Source organism: Labrus bergylta, chromosome 12 (assembly GCF_963930695.1).
Source record: "Labrus bergylta chromosome 12, fLabBer1.1, whole genome shotgun sequence".
Classification (NCBI taxonomy): domain Eukaryota; kingdom Metazoa; phylum Chordata; class Actinopteri; order Labriformes; family Labridae; genus Labrus; species Labrus bergylta.
Window position 1 is genome coordinate 20,939,647 of NC_089206.1, and position 21,013 is coordinate 20,960,659.

Below are 21,013 nucleotides of genomic sequence, written 5' to 3' on the forward strand. Positions count from 1 at the left end.
TCCGGTGCGGACTAAATTTGGAAATTGGTCTGGTAGCTGGGGAGCTTTCCTGAGCACTGCCGAGGCGCCCTCGAGCCCCGCACCAGCTCAGGGGGGCTTGCTGTGACATCATCAGTTCATGTCCACAGGATCCTGTTTGTGCATGTTTGTGCAGCATGTCTCAATAACAGAGTGTAAAATTGAATTTCTCCTCTCAGGATTAGTAAAGGATATCATCTTCTTCTTCATAAATGTGCTTGATACGTAAGGTGACAGACTTTGGTTTTTATTCAACATACACTGAAGCTTAAAGTCAGTCCTACACTCTTAAGTGTCCTCAGCTCTGAAAAGATGACACTTCAAAGTCAGACTTGGTTTCCCTTGTAAAAGACTCCAGAATGAATCCTCCTTCATCTTTGAATCCAAATTGCATAGTTGGGATCTCTGGATGAACACGAGTGTATTGGACTCTTCTCTGACTCCTCGTTCACGTCATGCAGGCTGAAATGATTCCCCGTCTGAGTCAGATGGATGATTTCTTCTAATTTTTGTCCCCGTCAGCCCTCAGAGGTTTTTTTTATCCAGCTCACTGGAATAATCAGATCGCTTTGAAGCTGAATTCAGCCTTCCACCCTGCGCCTTTTTAACTGATTATCTGAGGAATACAGTGTCAACGATTCTGTTTTCAGAAACACACAGTGAGTGTGCACACAAAGCCAGTGTTCCTCCTTCTTTTTCACTTGAAGAGACGGGATCTAAAAATAGAAATCGTCTCTGCTTCCTTAAGGAGGAAGAGGAGGAGGAAGAGGAGGAGGAAGGGGAGAGGAGGAGGAAGAGGAGGAGGAGGAGGTGGAGGAAGGAGGAAGAGGAGGAGAAGAAGTGGAAGAAGAGGAGGAAGAGGAGAAGGAGGAGGAGGAAGGGGTGGAGAAGGAAGAAGAGGAGGAGGAGGAAGAGGAGGAAGAGGAGGAGGAGGAGGAAGGAGGAAGAAGAGGAGAGGAGGAGGAAGGGAGGTGGAGAAGGAGGAAGACGAGGAAAAAGAGGAGGAAGAGGAAGAGGAGGAGGTGGAGGAAGGAGGAAGAGGAGGAGGAGGAGGTGGAGGAAGGAGGAAGAGGAGGAGGAGGAGGTGTGTGTGTTTTTTGTATCTGTTTCTGATTTGTAGAGAAACATCTGTGTGTGGTTTTTATTTACTTTGTGAAGTAAATGAAAAACGTGAATAAATGAGTCAAGACAAATAAAGAGTCTATCTTCAAAACAGATCACAAATATTCTGGTCTGTCAGCTGATATAAAACATCTCAGGGATGTCAGAGTGTTAATCTTAATGTTCTGTGTATCTTTGATCTCTGGGGGGGGGGGGGGGCAGAATGCTGCAGGGCTTCCAGGGGAGGGCTGCTCTCCAGTGCTGGAAGAAGAGAGACTATGGCGATTTGCAGAATGACCTGTTTAGCGCCCTCTGCAGACTGACCCTGGGATTCCTCCAACAAACGTTTACCTCATGAGCTGATACTTTGCCCATGTTTAGTTTGGAAATCCAGAATTGTAACACTATATGTGAGTTTTTAAAATGGGGATCAGCAGAATAGGTCATTTTGGGATATTTGCGTTTACTGGGTCCTGCAGGTGGATCAGTTCTAGATATTTTAGCATCAATAAGACGATACGATTTCACAGTCAGTAAACACCATCATGCATGAACCCATGAGGGAACGCTTCGACCAGACTGAATGCATCACAACATGTTTCAAACACATTAAAACCATCCAACCATGGGATTGTACTCCAACACACAGGCGCTACGCTTTAACCATCCCACACGCTGTGTAATGAATACCGACAGCACACAGGCACACACACTGCAGGGTCATTTTCAACATGCATATTACACACACATGTTTCATGGTCTGTCAGTAACCATCAGAGGAGAGACGATGGAAGAAAGTGATCTACAGCAGCGAGTGAGTCGGTGAATCAAATAAATCAAAGGCAGGCTGAGGACGTAGTGTGTGTGTGTGTGTGTGTGTGTGTGTGTGTGTGTGTGTGTGTGTGTGTGTGTGTGTGTGTGTGTGTGTGTGTGTGTGTGTGTGTGTGTGTGTGTGTGTGTGTGTGTGTGTGTACATACTCGTTCTTGACGAAGGCGTACTTGTTGATGGTCTCGATGACGTCTTTGAAGAGGATCTTGGAGGTGAGGGTGTAGCCGTGGTGGACAATGGGCTCGCCGTCCTGACCGTCCCAGCAGTCCACTGAGGACAGGGGGACAAAGAGACGTCGTAAATCAAAACGAACAGAGAGATCAAACCGACACTTTAAAAACGTATTCTGACCTAAAACAAATTCAGGTAATGACAAAACCAACAATCAGAAGTCTACAGTTATTTACTTTGTCAGGAGCTTGACTTAAAAAGTAGTCTGACACTGATGCGTTTCTTTCTACTACATTTTTTAAATTTGAGATCGTTTATTTCCCGATCAGACACGGCGCGAGGAGGATGTTTGTACAAGACACGATCTGTAGGGGGCAAAAACTACGGGGAATATCAAACATTTGGAAAAGAGGAGCGGTGTTGTCAAGAGCGCCCTCTGAAAATATTAAACTTGAGAACCCGGAGCAGCTGCAACAAAAAGGATGGAGCACTCAGAAAAAAGACGCTGGGCGCTGAGCTAGTTTTCCTTCAGGCCGCCGTCTGCTGCAAACTCTCTCTGCTCTTTGAAAACAACTGAAAAAAGACGCTGGCGATCAGAAAAAGTCGTAAGGTGGACACAAGGCCATATTATGTATGAATGACAAAGTTCATAATCTGCTAACAGCAGCTTGTGTCTTTAGATCAAACTCTGCTGCTTGTTCCCTCACCTTCCACACAGCGACAGCCGGCCTGCAGCACCCAGGCGTACATGTCCACCCTGGACTGAGACATCAGCTGGTCTCCCATCAGGTAGGTGTTGTGCGAGGAGGCGATGAAGTAGTTGCACAGCGGCTGGTTCATGTCCTGGTTCACCTCGTAGTGGGCCGGGTTGAAGATGTCTCCTTCAGGGCTGCGCGTGTAGTTTGTTAAACCTGGAAGAAACAAAACAGCAGATAGATGTTTCACCCTTAGATGGAACTAAAGATGATGCTTGGAAAGTCACTATCAGCTTATCTGACCACAGGAACTGTTTCATAGTTCTAGGAACTGTTGGAACCCTCCCCCCCTTTAATTTTTTTTAAAGATTTGTTTTTGGGCTTTTTGTGCCTTCATGGAGAGAGAGAGGACAGTGGATAGAGTCGGAAACCAGGGAGAGAGAGTGGGGAACGACATGCGGGAAAGAGGCCACAGGCGGGATGCGAACCCAGGCCGCCCGCTTGACACGACAGCCACAATACAACCCTCCCCCTTTTTTATTGATTCTGCACCGCAGAAAACTACTTTAGCTCCCAGAACCCCGTTTAGAGGAACCTTTTAAGCTGCAGCATTAGAGGAGATACCATGGTGGTGCAAATGCAGACAGAGAAAAATAGTCAACATGGTGTTTAGTTCTCAGGGAACAAAAAAAACACACACACACCAAAAACACCTTATGACAGTCTACAAGAGATGAAAGGGTTGATATTCTGGGCCAGCAGGTCTTGAATCCTTAAGTCTGCAGGATCGGGTTAAAATCAGGACTTTAACGAGAAGTCTGACCTCGGCATGACTAATAATGTTTAATTTTGTACTTCAGTGTTCCTTCTTTTCTTTGATTTTGTTTCCTTTATGTAACTGTCTTTCTCAGTTTCTACTCATATTACAAAGAAAGGTCTCTTGCACTGAACACACTCTTATTGTGAAAATCCAGAGAATCCACCTGGCAGTGCTCCAAACTTCACGGGTTCCTGGCAGGGGGTTTCAGGTGCTCTATCGAACACACATTATGTTGTCTTTCCAAACAGACCCTGAGTTTTGTCTAGAAGGCAACTTGTAAAAATATTCATCTTCAAAGTAGACGTGCGATTAAACGGACAAAATGCAAATCAAACGTCAGCATTAGTTCATGACTGTGGCTGTCTACACCTTTAGTGAAAATAACTTTCTGGATAATATGAAAAACCTCCCATCCCACATCATCCACTGTACCACTGTGTGTGGATTATTTATACTGGGAGTGTACCGCTCATATTCATTTCAGCCTCGAGGTGAGAAGCAGACATTTGTCTCTCACTGTTTAGTTTTGATTCTTATTATGTTTCTTTTTTTAAACCTATGTTTGCGTTGACTGTCTTTATTATTATTTCTCTTTTTTTCTGCAGTTTTCTGTGCGTCCTTAAGTTGACAGAGCAAAAATGTAATCTTTAGAAACAGTTTTTTTGGAGCAGAATTGATCCATGTTGTTAACGGACGGCAGAGCGGGAGCTGCAGCAACTGTCAAACTGACCTTGTAGAGAAACATTTACACACACACACACACACACACACCGAGATTCAGCAGTGATGAGCAAAGTATTCAGCCAAAACGGAAAACGTCTATGACACCTCCCGCTAAGATCATAACACATGAGAGGAAGACTCACCGTCGATTCCCAGAACCCCTTGCTTCTGGTTTTCTGAGCACGGCTCAAACTTGTTGATGATCTCCAGGCAGTGCTCCTTGGACACTTTGGTCATCTGTGGATAACAGAAGCACATGAGTACATAATGTTCTAAACGCTTAAAAAACTGAACGAGAGAACGCGGTAACCTTGTAATGCATGATTAGGAACATTTAACTCCAGTGATGAGAAGAGCGCTCCTACATGTCATCTTTGTGTCCATCCAGCAGCAGAGTCAAACTGTTAGTCTGCTGTCTGCTCTTTAAAGCCCCTCATTGATTGATGAAGGGGGAGGGGACAGTCAGTCATCTCTCCTCGCTCACACTGTGTCTGTGATTTTATGACATGTTACAGAACCATGTGCAGCACAGTATCCCGCTGGGACTTTTTTTTTTTTTTTTTTTTTAAACATACCGAGTCTCAAAATGTGTTCAAAAAGGAGGTAAACTTAATTCCATCTCATCGTAATCCGGATAAAACTCTGCAGAGGTTCGCCCAGAGCTCGCACAGCCTGCTGTTTCTGACAAACACGCTGCAAGACTTCTCTGCAGCTTCACAAAGATTAGTGAGAGGAGACGATAGTTTAATCCTGATTTTTTTATAGAACCCAAATGTGAAGAATTTTAAACTTCAGACTTTAAACTTGCTTTTTTTTTTCGTTGCAGATGAGGTCATGTAATCATGATTATCTTCAGACAGTACAGACAGTGGAATACACTGATGCTCACTGCTGCATAGAAGACAAATATGTGGCCATAAAAAGCCGTTGTTATCAACCAGACTGATGACCATAAAAGACTAACACAGAACTTCCACCAGAGACGGACCGAACATGAATAGTAAATTGTCAGTTTTTTTACAGCAAATCTGGTTTTTGCATTTTGATCCATTTAATTCCCCGCCTGTTATTTGCTTCTTAAGGATCTGTTTTTATTCTTTTTGGAAACAGATTCTGGCGATCATCTGCCATCAACACTTTTCATTTTATCATCAGTTCCAGAAAAACACAAAGTAAGACACACAGGAACTCTCAGACGCTAATATATGCACACACTGGAGTCGTTTACATCCTTTGTCGTGTTGAGGCATAAAAAAACAAGAACAAAGTGTATTGTTAGGGATTCAAGCCGAGCCAACTCTGCAGCCACTTGGCATCATTTCAAACATATCGCTTCACAGACGTGCTTACACCTCTCTCCAATAACGGGAGGAGGAACGACGACTCCTGCACGGCGCCAGAACTAGACAAAGAGTTTAATTGGAGAGAAACTCAGCCTGTGTGAGAGGAGCCTTCTGCTCTTAAACTGGCAGTTTCTACACATTCAAACAGCCTGTTGGAGCACAAATTAGCTGAAGGAGCGCACGCGCACACGCACACACACACACACACACACACACACACACACACACACACACACACACACACACACACACACACACACACACACACACACACACACACACACACACACACACACACACACACACACACACACACACACACACACACACACACACACACACACACACACACACACACACACACACACACACACACACACACACACACACACACACGGGGCGGTTAAAGAGAAACGAGCTGTTGCGCTCATTTGCACATTTCTTTCTCAGTGGATGGTATCATTAGTGAGGAGATGTACTTTATCCTAAAGCCCTTTATAACAGCATCTTGAGGGTGGTGATGGTACGAATGCTAACACCTCTGCAGGGCTCTCACTGGCTGCTTCTCCCTGCACTAAGCGCCACTTTAGCGTTGTGATAGCTGCTCTGTAAGCTCAAGACGTCCAACCTCTCAGAAGCTACAACAAGCATCCCTCAGGGGATTATAAGAATCCCAACACTGAGTCAACATTTGTGAAGAGAGACAAACTTCTGTTAGAGTGTCCTTGATGAATGTATAGCGCATGGACGTACTCTCAGTGATGTCACTCACTGGTTTCTCAAGCATGCGCTGTTCCCTTATCTACACGTTGAATAGATGTCCTGCCCCACAGAATCAAGGTGTTACAGATCATAGTCTATGCATGCTCTTTAAAGGGGACCTATTATGAAAAATCCACTCTTACAAATCCACTCTACCAACCCACAAAATGTGAAATAAACCCATCCAGTCCTTTGTTTGTGGTCTGCATAAGTCTTACAACACAGAGAAAAATGCTCCCTTTCAAATGTGCCCTCCTTGTGATGTCACAGTGGGATAAAAAATCCCCTCCCCTCCCCTGGTATCTCCACCCATGGACTACACCCCCAGCCTAGAGCAAAACTTTTGGGCAGGTCGGCCATTTTTATTCTCGCTACAGAGGAGTGATGTCTACTGGGAAAACTCGCGTCATTGCATTTAAAGAGACACACACACCAAAACGGAGCGTTCTGAGAGAGCTGGTTTATACAGGGTCACAAACCTCCTCTGGTGCTTGATTCATGTTATATTTTGACCAAAGCACAGCACAGATGTTTCATTTAGACCACAGGGGGACTGTTTGAAAAGGTGGAGAAGGAAGAGAATAAGTCCTCTTTAAAATCAAACGAAGGTCCTTTCAGTGATGTCTGTGGATTAATTTATGTTTATGTATTAGATTCACTGAGTTTAATTAAACTGTAAAGGACACAAAAATAACAACCCCTGAATCCAGTTCCCCGTCAGAGTTCATCTCAATCTGCAGCAATGTTACGCTCTCGGTGAAGCACTTGGGGCCGGAGGAGAACTGACCTCAAAGTGGAACGCTTCCAATTTTAACATCAAAGTCTACAAGTCCAGAGGAGTGAACTGCTGCAAATGTGAAAAAAACCAAACTGGAGTTATATAAAGTTTCTCGTCGCTCCAGAGGAAGATGTGTGAAATCTGGTGATGACGGTTTGGGCTGATGACGACAAGTTTGAAAAGTCTGAGTGTCTGAGCGTGCCAGACCTCTGCAGCCTGCTCCTCATATCTGCATGAGGCTCCACGCTACATCAGCAGCTACTAGAGCGACCATAAATCTGTTAGTAAGACCTGGATACTGAACCCTAAAAGAAACGCTTGCTTGATGCACACTAGGGCTGATTCTTACTCTAAACTCAAGAATTTGAGGGATATAAACGATGATATCTCTGGTGCTGCTGCGTTGATTTGGGTGCTTTAAATAAGAACATAGGATTTCCAGTAGAGATTAAATAGTCAAAATGAAAACAGTGGTTACCTTCTGCTCCGTCTCCATGAAGCGCACCAGGTCGTCGACGTCCAGGTGGTCTTTGTGGTTGCTGTAGGTGAGCATGAGGAGGTACAGGTCTCTGCGGGTCGACATCATCTTGTAGAAGGAGCAGAACTCCTCGAAACCCAATGTGCCCTGGTTGTCATCTGTGTCGGCCTCCTGCACAAACGAACACCAGAACCACTTTTAGTTTTTTGTGTGTTTTCCAACACGTGAACACAGTTAGATCCTCAACGTCTGAGGCCGCTAGGTTATAGATTACATTCTGCTCGACTGCTATCCCATCAAAGTGATCCATGTGTAAAATCCTCATGCTTTACTCCAGACTCACAAAGTCCCTGACGTCATGTGTACATATATTTTCCTCCTATCATATTTAGCATGCACTCTTAGCCTGTGATTTTCAGTGAAAGTGTGTAGTTAGATTTTGTTCAATGTTGTGCTAGAAGTGTCAGGTGTTTTAAAATGCTGACAGTGTAACTTGACATCCTCATCCAAAGGGTTTTTAAATGACTCAACTTTTTGTCTTTCCTTTGTCAAAGAAAACATCCTGACAGTGCTGAAATAATTCTTGTCAAAACCACTTGACTTGCTGTTCTTGGTTTAACGATGAACAAGCTGAAATCTGAGACGTTGTCCCAGACGTCAAACATCAGCAAACCAGATAGATGTAACACACACCTGACGTATTTGATACAGCTTCATTGGTCTTATACTGAGAGGTTTGGTAATCTGTAAAGACTCTCAGTCAGACTATAAAAAGGCGATGGTTGTATATGGAACGAGGTTAATGAGAGCGCGGCAGTGGGTCACGGCATGAGATAACGGACTGGTGTAATCCTGTCCTCTGTGTTCCTGAGACCGTCTGTGAGCGGCTCCATATGTCGAGCTGCTGCTGAGGCAGACGCTCGGTGTGATGACGCGTGCGCCGCTCTGAGCAGCAGAGACGACTGTACACACTGAGCTTAGACTCGACCTTAAAGAGGGATCCATACTTTAATATTCCACTGTATCACATGTCCACTGTGTGATGGGGATACTTTAATAAAGAACTGAATATTAAAACTGTCTGGATTGCAAACTTAATTCTGTGCTGGAACACTTTTGGGAGGAGATGAATGTGAGAGGCTTCTTGTCATGTAAAGGATAACAGCGATGTATCAGGGAGTGTTGAGAACTCTTTTAGTTTCCTCAGCAGCGTCCAATTACTGGCTGATTATTGATGCACACTGGACTGAATGGATACTGGATAATACTTGATTCACTTAAACGCAGAGATGGGTAGAGGTGATGGAAAAAAAATGGATTAATGTCAGAATCAAAATAATAAATTTTTAAGATTCTGAATCAACTTAAATGTCCAGAAATCCGTTTATCAAAATGTACGTTCTTATGTCCTAATCACATTTTTACCAGCAGCCAGTTTGCGCACGACACACCCACTGCTGGCATTTTCTTCCTTGTGATATCTAACTGTTAAATTCCCCCGCCTGAGCGCCATCTCAGCTCCGTCAGCCCGGAGTCCTCTGCAGCAGATACACAAGGCTTCTAATTTTTCTTGATGCCGGAGCTCAGAGCATCGATTTAGGAAGTCAGACACCGAAAAAAAACATTAAAACATCTGGTTTATTTTCAGAATAAAACCCTCTGTTATGACGGGTGAGAACAATGACCAAATGTTTGTTTGTTGTTGTGATTATACTAATTTTATACCACATACATCGTATTATCTGGCGCTGTTGCTTGTGAGTCTCAAGGTACTCAAGCTGTCCGTTGGCGCAGCGCTCTGAGAACGCAGCCTGTGAGTGTTGACGGACGAGGGAAGACAGAGAGAGAGGGGGCTCCATGTTCCAAACCAGGACATTTTATCAGAAACTTCTTGAAAAGACTCAAAAGGTTTACTCAGCTATATGTCGACATTTTCTGAGCTTTTTCGTCGGCTTGCTAAAAAATGTGTCGACCGTGCTAACTTCATCGTTAGTAGATTTCAGGCTTCATTCTGTAAAGACGAGCTCAGAGCTGGATGCACACATTAACGATGTGCGGTCAGACCGACAGGCCTGAACGCAGCCACTCGTGTCCCCCTCTCAAATCGATCAAAACTTTTGTTGTCACTCGTCTTCACCCTCAAAACTTGTTCCACACACACACACACACACACACACACACACACACACACAGGAAGCAGAATGACTCGCAGACACAAGACAAACACTTCATGTCACCAGTCTCAGCTGCCGGCTCTGCATACATGTCACTTTGTCGGAACCAACTGTGACCGAGTGACACGGAAGTGACAGGCACAGATGCATAGAGACAGGATTACTCAGATGGAAACAGTTATTAAGAATGTCTGCTCTGACGGCGCTGTGCCGAGACAGGCTGCAGTGACACATGTTGGTTTTCTGTTATTTAACAAAAGAATCAGTTTGTGCTTTTTATATTACAATGATAAGGACCATATGCATCACAGGCTATCACTTTACAAAAATAGTGACAACAGCCAGGTCGTCTGCAGTCTTGTGACATCCACACACTACTACTAAACTCTACAAGATGTTTAACCCTCATGCATCACTATGGACATTTTTATCCATTTGGTCAAATTTGACCTCTAAATCGGGCCATCATTTTGTCTGTGTTAGTGCATATGGCATCATTTTTTGTAAGAAAGACTCTCTCTTGACACATTTTGGAATGCACGTTTTCATTTTTTTAGTTTGATTACATGATTCTGGCATTTAAAGGGTTAAATTCCTGATACTTATTCAATATTTGATATTCTTGAGCAGGGCTGGAGTTGTTTAAGAGATTTATGCAACAAAAAAAAAGTACAAAAAATAAATGAATCTGTTCTATTTTTAAAGCAGTTTTTGTAAATTGGACATTTTCGCCCTCCAATTTCCAAACAGGGAACTACATTTTAAATCTGATGCTACACAAAAACTAACAATGCATCAAAGTCAATATTTTGGATAATCTTTTACATATCCAAGACTGATTTGAAAAAAATCCCCCTAGCCAATATTTGTTATATGGAAAATAACTCATTTTTGTGTTTTTTTCTTAAATAACAACAGTGACATCAAGTAATCAAGCTTTAAAAGGGTTATATTTCTAAAAATGATTGAATGTTTGGTAGTTTTGAGCAGGGCTGAAGTTGTTTAAGAGATGTATGCAGAAAAAAGTAAAAAAAATATCAATCTGTTCTATATTTATAGCAGTTTTTTGGCATGGACATTTTTGTCCTTAGTGACTTAAGAGGGTAGTAAATTAATCTAATGCCTGAGGGTCAAACTGTCAGTGAAGAAAACTGTGACTGAGGTACATATTGAACCGAGGGCTGACTGTGGGTATCGATGCATCTGTAATCTGTATTTATTTGAGTTGAAGAATTCATTTTTGGAAGCAGCACTCTTTCTCGGGACAGACGTTAGCCACAGGAGGCTAACAAAGTAGAACAGAGTCCTTCTTATTGGACCAAAAACATCAATCCAGCCTTATTCCCTCCCATTCATTATGCATGACCTCGGGCACTTAAGTTGTTAGCACGCCTGAGCTCTGTGCTTTAGCTCTAACAGCTAATATGGATTAATTCATCACTTAGCGCCGCAGCTTTCACTCCACATGTGCGTCTGTGAGTCTTTGGGGTGATAAATCATTGAGCAAAGAGAAACTGCAGAAGAAAGCTACAGATCTGTTTCTCGTTTCTTCCACATCCCACCTTCCACATCCACGAGGAGAGGTCTGTAGGCTGCAACATGGAGTTTTACAGTAACACAACTTAAAGTCGTGTTTTTATTTTTCTTTGGGAGGGAGGGGGGGCATCTCACCTCCACCAGACAGGACAGCTGATGAGAGACAGGAAACGCCAGGAGGAGAGAGCGGGGAATGACACCAAAAAAGGGCGGAGTCTGAACCCGCCCGGCCGTGAAGCACCCTCAATAGTGCAGCTTTTTCATGCTTTTTAACTATTCTCTATTTAAAAAGTTTCTAGCTTTTAAAACAAGCCTCATTGAAATCTTTGGTACAAAACATAAGAAATAATTTAAACAAAGAGTTACAATTTATCCTCAAATGTTTGCAGCATTGAGTTCTGACAGAGACCTGAGACATCAGATCAGTAGTTGTCTTCATACTAGTTAAGGTGGGATAGTCCACAGGTTCTTTCTCTCTCTCACTGTAAGTGGGTTAAGCTGAGAAACTAGACGACTCACACACAAATCTTTGTGTGTGTATGCACACACACACACACACACACACACACACACACACACACACACACACACACACACACACACACACACACACACACACACACACACACACACACACACACACACACACACACACACACACACACACACACACACACACACACACACACACACAGAGAGAGAGAGATCGATCCCTGGTGTGTTTAGCCTGCATGACATCGAGGCCATCTGTGTCCCTGCAGCACCATATGGATGAGTCCTGACAGACCTAGTGGATTTAGCAACGGCGAGGAGGAAGGCTAAAACAACCGTGTTAACACAACAGCACGCTAATCCTCCGCTGTGAGCCGAGTGTGTGTTAACAAACATCGGCAGCACGAGCAATCAGCCAGAGAGTCGAACTGCTCATTCACAATCCACCACACACACAGACCACACACTGAGGTCTCAGGTCACCACATAGAGCCCGTCCTAAAGAGAGATGTTCTATGCAGCGTTTCTTATTCACAGTGAAAGTTAAAGGCAGCGTTCTCAACATGTATTAAAATGCATGCTTAGTAAGTTTGTTGGATTGTTAATCAGCAGGTTTTCATAAAAACATGACATCCACTTGCAGAAGTTATACAGTTCTTTTTAAGATCTGACTTCTCCCTAAGCCTGCTGCACTTGTCTAAACTTATGTTTTTTTAAAAGCCCTCTCTCCCCAAAGAGCCCCAAGAGTGTTTAAATCTTAAAACGCCTTCTTGGAGTTTCAGTGCGTGCAGGCGAACAGGAAAATGTAAGCGTCTCTCTCTCTGGTTTCTGTCTTACACTTTGCCTTTCGCTGCAACTTCATGAACCCTCTTATTTATTTATTAAAGGAGCAGTATGTTACTCTGACATCTAGTGGTTAAAATGGGTACTGCAGTCTAAATTCTAAACATTGTAGAGAGCTGTCTCTCTCCCCCCCCCCCCCTCCTCTCTAGAGTCCATGCTCACTCAGGTCACCATGTGGTGGACACTGAAGCTTCAGTGTTTATCCAGCTCTGCATGGGTCTGTAAACCTTTCTGTGTTCTAACCTCTCTCCATTTCTTAAACTCCCTCTGGGTTCTTTGCTCTCAGCTCTTTGTTTGCACGGACGTTAGAACACTTCAGTTTGTTTATGTCTCACTCAAACATGTTGCAGGATTTTTTTTTCTTCCAATTTGTTTTTTGTAGTTTTTCGTTTGATAGGCAATGATAGAAACAGCAACAGTTCTCCACTTTATGCATCATTGTCCCATCCAGTATGTTTCACTATTGGTCATAACACAGTGATGGCTGAAATGATAAAGTATAAAAGTTGAGAATGTGGCATTTGAGTGCTGATACGTTGTTCCTCCACTTCTCTACCAGGGAGCGATGCAAACAGCTTTTACTCGCTCATGACAACTTGTCTAAGAAATAATGTCTGACCAGCTGCTTGTGATTGACTGCTGGAAAGAGAAGTTCATCAAATCAAACTCCTGAATATCATAATGTCAGCTGTATTAAACGACAGGCCGCATAGCAGAGAAGCCAGTAATAAAACTGTCACACATCTGGCCGTGCCCTTCCTGTTCTCATACCTTGAACATCTGCTTGACCTTCTGTCTTGGCAGGTTGACGTTGAGTTTGTGCAGCAGCTGCAGGACCTCGCCGATGCTTAAGCTGCCGTCTCCATTCTTATCGGCCTCGGTGAAGGTCTGCTTCAGCCACGTGAGGACACAGAGGGTTAAGGACAGGTAACACAGATAAAAACATTCTTAAAAGGGTATATCTGGAGCTCAAAGTGAGACACTGAAGGATATTGATCTCTGGTCCTCTGTCTCTTAGCCAGGCTGTCTTCATCACTGATTCCAGCCATCAGGTATTTGAGTCCGGTGATCCAGGTGCGCGCCTCCTCTCCTGTGCCGGACACCAGGTCCAGGGACTCCATGTGCTCCCCATAGTACAGACTGAAGCAGCAGTTTGGGTCAAAGCTTCCCTCGGCGTACCGTTGGAAGATCTCAGACTGCTTCCCCTCACACACCTCACGGATCGAGTCGATGGAGACTGACGGAGGAAACAGAAAGACGGAGAGTTCAAAACAAAGTTGATCTGCTTCTGGAGTTTACTGAAGGACAGTTTGGATCTACTTTAACTCATTGTTATGACACTTTATACGTCTACATCTTTGTGTTTAATACACAGACAGATTCATCAGTATCTCTCAGCAGAGGGCCGATTAAACACACTTCATACTTTGTTAAACACATCATGAAGATTACTGAATGCATGTGTGAAAAAAGGTTTCATTTTGCTGCATTTTTGTGGTTTCTGACACATCAGGAAAACGAGTTTCCGAATTGTAAAATGCACATGAATGCCTGCTCAATTCGGGACAACAACTCAGGGAAAAATTAGCTGCCGGACTTGCCGACTTGACGTCAGAATCTTCATCACGTGAGGAAAAATATGTTGTGTTAACGCTGTTCAGAGCTTCTGATGTCGATGGAGGGAGGCTCCTTTGCTTTAGCGTCCCAGCAGCGGGAGGGAAGACTTGCTTATTTCTGTAGTTTATTTACGCCTGGCCCTTAGTCTTTCATCTATCTGATAGCGAGTTCAGTTACTGTTTTATGCTTCTACTTCTTATAATTCACACTTTTTACTGGTGGAGTGAGCAGAACTTTTAGTTTGCAGCGTTGTGCAGCATCATTAAGCTTATAACACATCTAAACCTACTTAAAAAAAACAATGGAGCAAAAACTAAGTTTATTAAACCCAAATCATCCCTCTGTGGTTTTAATATTATTCTCCAGCTTCTCTGAATTCACACGCTGGCAGCGCTGTGAATGAATAGTCGTGGGCGCGGGGAGAGTTTAACCAGGAAATTCAGGTGTTATGATGTGAAGATATGAAGGACTTAAAAACACTCGACTGGATGAGCAGTGGTTTATTAAGATGCAACATTTATGAGATGTTAATGACATTTTACTGGAAGACACTGCCTCCAGTCATTCATTAGTTTTCTCCCGCGACGACAAACACATGATAAGTACTTCTGTTCTTCGTTCTGCAGCAGCTTCATTCCTAAATAACCACCTACAGTATATACCCAGCTCTGTGTCCTCCACACAGCAACAAACATGATTTACATGCACGCTCATTCATAATGCAGTGATGGAGCTGAACACTCATGTACACACTCTGTCCCCTGGGCTGTACTCTATGGAAACCTGTGTTTTATGGGAGTATATTAAAATCTCCTGGCTGTCACAGAGGCCATCAACATGACACTCGACATGCTGCCGCTGTGTTTTGAGTGCTCCTGCTTCTTTCATACATTATGGACAAGCATACGACAGGTAACATGTCCATAAGTATGACCCTACGACTCGTGTTCAGGATATGTGATGAGCCGCTGGCAGCACAGCTCGAGGATAATGATGTCAGGTTTTTCCACTTTTGAAAATGTCACAACCTGATTTGCAAACTACCACAGGGGCTCGCTCAGCACATCCATGCTGCGTTCAGGACCATCCAATCTGACTCTGAGGGCGTTTTTCACACCTATAGATCGTTTACTCTTTTCTGAGTCATGTACCAATTTGTTGCATAACTACCTCATTGTTAGCTAGTGTTCACTCAGGGGCATTTACAAGAGGACCGAAATGTGTGAAGCATGTGAAAATACTCTCTAAACAGTTGGAGCTTCTTGCAGGAAAATCCCTGAAGTAAACAAAGACTAGCTGAGTCCTGATTGGTTGTGGCTGCTGCAAAGACATTTTACAATTTCTAAATGGACGGACGACTTCTTAGACTGATGTCAGCTCTACTCATCAGTTTTCAGATTGTTTGCATTTATCACTGAAGGCAAATGATTCAGTTTGAAAATGAGGCAGCTCTAAAATAATATATTGACATTCTGGAGTTGCTGAAGGCGCTTATCGAGACAGTTCAGGAGAAGAAGGATAATAATCGTCCTGAACCAGGACCTGCTAGCAGGCTCCACATAAACAGAAGTTATAGTCCTGGATGTCTCAGTCACAGCTCTTTCTGCAGCCGTCTGTTCAATAAAAGGCAAAAAGGCCAAAAAATTAGCCAACCAAAGAGGGAGAGACTTTTGTCATTTAGAACACTGAAGGACAAAGAAATAGCGTCTCTGCTCTGCTGCTGTTTGCACATATTGAAATTAGGCATTCTGCAGGTTTTCAGGGGCACTTTCGGCCTCGTTTCCATGCAAATGAAAGTCTGATTCAATACCAGCACTCACAACCACTATACAGCAGGAGGGAAAGACAAGTTTATCTCTGTAGCACATTTCAGCAACAAGGCTTTTCAAAGAGCTTCACATCAAAATAATCAAGACAAAGTGCAGACAACACGTAAAAAAATCAGTCACACAAACCCTTCAAAATCAAACATGGGAAAAATAAAAACAGCAAAAACAGAAGTTAAAATATGAAAAGGAAGCTGCAAAACTTTCTCAAAGTATTTTTCTTGTCGTAGTATCGGCCTGATGAGCTTAGTGACCTGGTGCTAGATACGGGCAGACAGCGGTGGAAAATACTGAACGGAGGCAGTCGCTCAGTTTGTAGAGAGTGGGGTTGGGAACTGGAGGGTTGCCGGTTCAAGCGGCCGGACCAAGTCTGGATTTTGGTCTTGTAGCTGGAGAGCTGAGCACTGCAGAGGCGCCCTTGAGAAATGCACCAAAACCCAAACTTTTCAGGCGCTCCGTCATGTGTCGCCCCCCTCACTCTAACATCTCGCCATCAGTGCATGTCCACAGGATCCTGTTTGTACGTGTGTGTGTGTGTGTGTGTAGTATGTCTCAATAACGGTGTGTCAAAGTAATTCCCCCTCGTGGGATTAATAAAGGATGTCTTCTTTCTTCTTGAACAATTCTTGGTGACGTCAGCAGCTGCAATCCATTCTTTGTAAATTCCCCCTGAGTGCGGTCCTTCACTACCTCTGAACACCACAGCACAGGGACCGTGCTATCAGCAGGAGATTGTCTTTCAAGGGGTCAAGAATCAGAAATCAATGCCTCCAGGGTCTTCAATTAAATTCTGAGAATGAAGCATCACTGCTTGAGTTACGAGCCACTAAATGCATCAACACGGTAGATAACTAATTGTTAGCTCTAACACCTTAAAAAGGGACTTTCAAGGTTTTGGTGCACAAGTAAAAAATTGCTGAGCACCAGTTTTTTTTAATGTGGTGATAATTTGTATTTATTAAACCATCTGCAGAGCATCTCTAACACTGTAAGGATTTAAAAAAAAACAGCAAATAAAATAGAAATGTAGGCTGTTCCCAAGCAGCGCAGAGCCTTATTAATGTGTAAAAAAATACAAAATCTATCCTGAAGACACAGAGCCAGGGCACGTTAGCTAACACTTGTAAAATGTAAATTTGTGTTCTGGTTGTCTGTTTATTTTTTTGGTGCCAGAAGGATCAAATCTCCTGCCAGAAACACTGGACACCTGGTCAGTGTGAGCGGAGCAGAAACCTGCAGCGAGTCCTGGCTGCCCGTCCGTCTCAGTGGATGCTCTGTGATAAACCTCAAGGGGCTCAGAACAACACACAGGGCGCCAGAGACGCTGCCATGTGGGGACTATTGTGACTGACACCTGTTCAGGTAAACAATGACACACACACACACACACACACACACACACACACACACACACACACACACACACACACACACACACACACACACACACACACACACACACACACACACACACACACACACACACACACACACACACACACACACACACACACACACACACACACACACACACACACACACACACACACACACACAGGCTCTGCCAGCGCTGACGGGACTGGAAGATGAAGTCAGTCTGTCGCTGCTGAACAAATATATGGAGAGGGGGAGGACAGCGTGTGAGTCCTGCGTTACATTTTCTAGAAACACTCAGTTAATCTGTCGAGTGAGGAGGCGGGATTAAAAACAAACAGCGTCCTGCCTCCACTCTGATGTGTGGAAGAAGCTCGCAGGCTCCATTTTGCTCAACAAACTGTAAAGATTTAAGAATTAGGAGAACAAATGTGATTGATTTTTAATTTTCCCGTAAGAACAAAAGCTCCAACTGTCCTGATCCGCCAATAAACAGAGTGTGTGTGTCATTTTCCTTCAGTGTGCGTGTGTGTGTGTGTGTGTGTGAGACACTGTTTTGGCAGATTAAAGCTGATGAATAATTAAGTCGACTTAAGAAGCTTATTAAATCCCCGGGCTACAGAGGAGGGAGAGCAACAGGAAACTGAGCCCCTAAGCCCCCATGAGACAGTCGACATACTGAGAGCTGCTGCTGAAGTCTCTCTGCTTTCTTTAATTTAAAAAAACAAAAACACAGCAGGATGGTCTGTTTGCCTTTTGTAGAAAGTGTTCAGGGAAAATAAATGTCCAAATCCTAAATACAAAAAAACTGTAGGTGCAGTCAAAGCTTAAGTGGGTGGAGCCTGTTGGTAGGATGACTTATTGAGATTTAGAGTACATGATGTCCTCATTGGATGCCTCAATGAGCGCTCACCTGTCACATGACATAAGGGCCCAAATGTTTGAACAGTAAACACTCTAAACTACAGATTCAAGACGCTGTGACTTTAAGAAGAAGAAATAAAACTCACTCTTGGCCTTCTCATTCTTGCGCGAGGGCCTCCAGCGGATGCACGACTTGTGTTCGTCCAGGAAGAAGAAGCGCACCAGTCCCTTGGAGCCGCCGCGCAGCTTCACCATCTGGGTCCCACTCTGCATGGAGCTCATACATTTCTCCACTGCAGGCGAGAAAAGAAGCCAGACACAAGAGGAGGAGAGAGAGAGAAAAAAAAAAAAGGTTAGAGAGTTGTCAGAAGGGGAAACCGCTGGAGTGTGCACTGAAACTGACAAAGACGACCCGCACTCATTCTTAAGTGTGCGTTTGTCCGTTCATTTCCATGAGTTTCTATCTCATGCATAACACACTTATTTACTCAGACATCCACATGAACACGCAGCAGTGCAAAGCCAAAAACAGCCGATATGCCTGTCACTGCCAGCAGAGTTTTGCTTGTCTCATGAGAGGAAGATGAATGACAGCGAGAGGCAATCGCTCCACAAAAAGATCCACACTTCACACGCAGACTAACACTGAACAATAACAAGGAAAAAAAATCTACAAAACCTTGAGCTTTTTTCAGATTTGAGGATTTATATCACAGCCAAAATATAAGAGAAACTCTTTGTCACCTTCCAGGACAGAAACGACATGCAGAGAGAGAGAGAGAGAGACTTTAAGGAGACCTGCCAGAGGCCGAGCTTCTCCGTGTCCTTGTCGTTATTTTGGGGCAGAATTTGACATCTTCTCCACAGGAAGCTAATTGTGACGAGCCCTGGCCCGGCTGGTGTGGACCGCCACATGCCCCTGGGCTGCAGTTACACCCTACGTGGCCATATTGTCAATTATCAAATGTTTGTCACATCCTATCAAACTATTTCCGGCAGCGTGCCATGCAGGAAATCAGGCCAACTCAGCACGCACATCCATGTCCAAATAAGGTTAGCCGATCGCCGACACACATGACGGTCAATGAAAAAGATGACATTCAAACAGTGATGTTTTAAAACCACCAGAGCTGCACGGGATGAACACTTTGATAACTGATGAATCATTAGATTATTTTGAGCAGTGAGGTCAATCGTTTGCATGTGAGTCGTTGCTCTTTTCTGTCCTTTAATGACATTAAAGACGTCACCTTGAGCTCGTGGTCATTGCAATAAGCTTAGAGAGAAGTGACATCAGAGGCTGATCGTGGTTAATCCAGGACAATTTGGTCCAAAGCACGCAGAGAGATGTTCAAAAAAGAAAACAAACACGGGATTAGCAGCAGGTGGCAGATTTCTATCTCGTTAGATTATTAGATTGGACACAAAGGAGAGTTATGTTTTCACACCAAGTCACTGCATCATTTTAATTTTCCTCACAAAATAAAATATGAAACTCTGACCTGACAGCATCAACAAAGTCTGAATGTAAACTGGAACATGTGACACCTTTAAGTAAACGTCTTGAACTCTGTGGCCTGAATGCAACACTTCCTAAATATCTGCCGTGTAAGGAGGTAATGCAAACGGAGCCAGCCGTGATGGATGGCTCTAATTGAGCATCAATTTGACCTGGCACAGGTCCCGCTGCAGAGAGCAACCCCCCCCCGGGGTATTGTTAATGCAGTCCTCTAACCTCTGCTATCGGATTCATGCTCGAGACTGCACGTGCAACGTTACGCTTTCAGAGCGCTCAAACACAAGACGGGTGTAAAATTCAGTCAGAACACAAGAATGATGAATATAACACACACCAGTGATTGTGCAGACAGAAGGACACACTGTCGTTATTCACACAGTCGATGGTAACGTGATCGAATGAGCTGTAAATGCACAGAGTCTGAACCAGTGGCCGACCCTGTCATGACCTTTGACCCTCCTGTTAACCTGCCCTGCAGACACAGAGGGGACAATCAGCTGCTGATGGGAGGAGAGCGTTTTTTTTTATTGCACATTGCAAAGAATATGTAATGTGCAATAAAAAAAGATATGTTTCTTGTGTTGAATGAGGATAAGCTTTGAAATCATGGAGTTATTTAAAAACAAACAAAAAAAAAGGAAATGCTTTTCAGCTTGAACTTTTTTCAGTCAATAAAATACTGGAGATTGTAAATGATATAAGGTGTCTGAGTTGTTGTTTTTGAGAGTTTTAAGAATTTCATACTGATTTCATGATGACATTTTTCCAGAATAATGATGACATTACATTTCAACATTGATGATGCGTTAGTACACTCAGCCTGTTTGGGATCAATACTGCAGCCACATCAGTGTGGACGGACGGATGAATACAGCCCCCCGAGCTGCTCATTGATCCCACGAGCAGTCTGGATCTCTTTCTATCACACACACACAAACACACACACACACACACAGACTGATATCATGTCCACTGTGACGCCACAATATGCAATTTAAAGAAGAAGAAAATGAGAAGAAAGATGAGTGTTTGACTGTGAAACTGCTAAAT

General features: G+C 43.7%; 1 protein-coding gene across 6 annotated transcripts in view; it reads right to left on the reverse strand.

Annotated features, from left to right (window-relative positions):
- Positions 1-21,013, reverse strand: part of plch2a (phospholipase C, eta 2a) — a 162,960-nt gene that overhangs the window by 23,013 nt on the left and 118,934 nt on the right. For all 6 annotated transcript variants that reach the window (XM_065961558.1, XM_065961560.1, XM_065961559.1 and 3 more), the window contains 7 exons: positions 18,591-18,737; positions 13,757-14,000; positions 13,535-13,664; positions 7,719-7,889; positions 4,501-4,594; positions 2,827-3,030; positions 2,098-2,218 (listed from right to left, as the gene is read on the reverse strand). In XM_065961558.1, the coding sequence (XP_065817630.1) occupies positions 2,098-2,218; positions 2,827-3,030; positions 4,501-4,594; positions 7,719-7,889; positions 13,535-13,664; positions 13,757-14,000; positions 18,591-18,737 (1,111 nt within the window). The remainder of the gene's footprint in view (positions 1-2,097; positions 2,219-2,826; positions 3,031-4,500; positions 4,595-7,718; positions 7,890-13,534; positions 13,665-13,756; positions 14,001-18,590; positions 18,738-21,013) is intronic.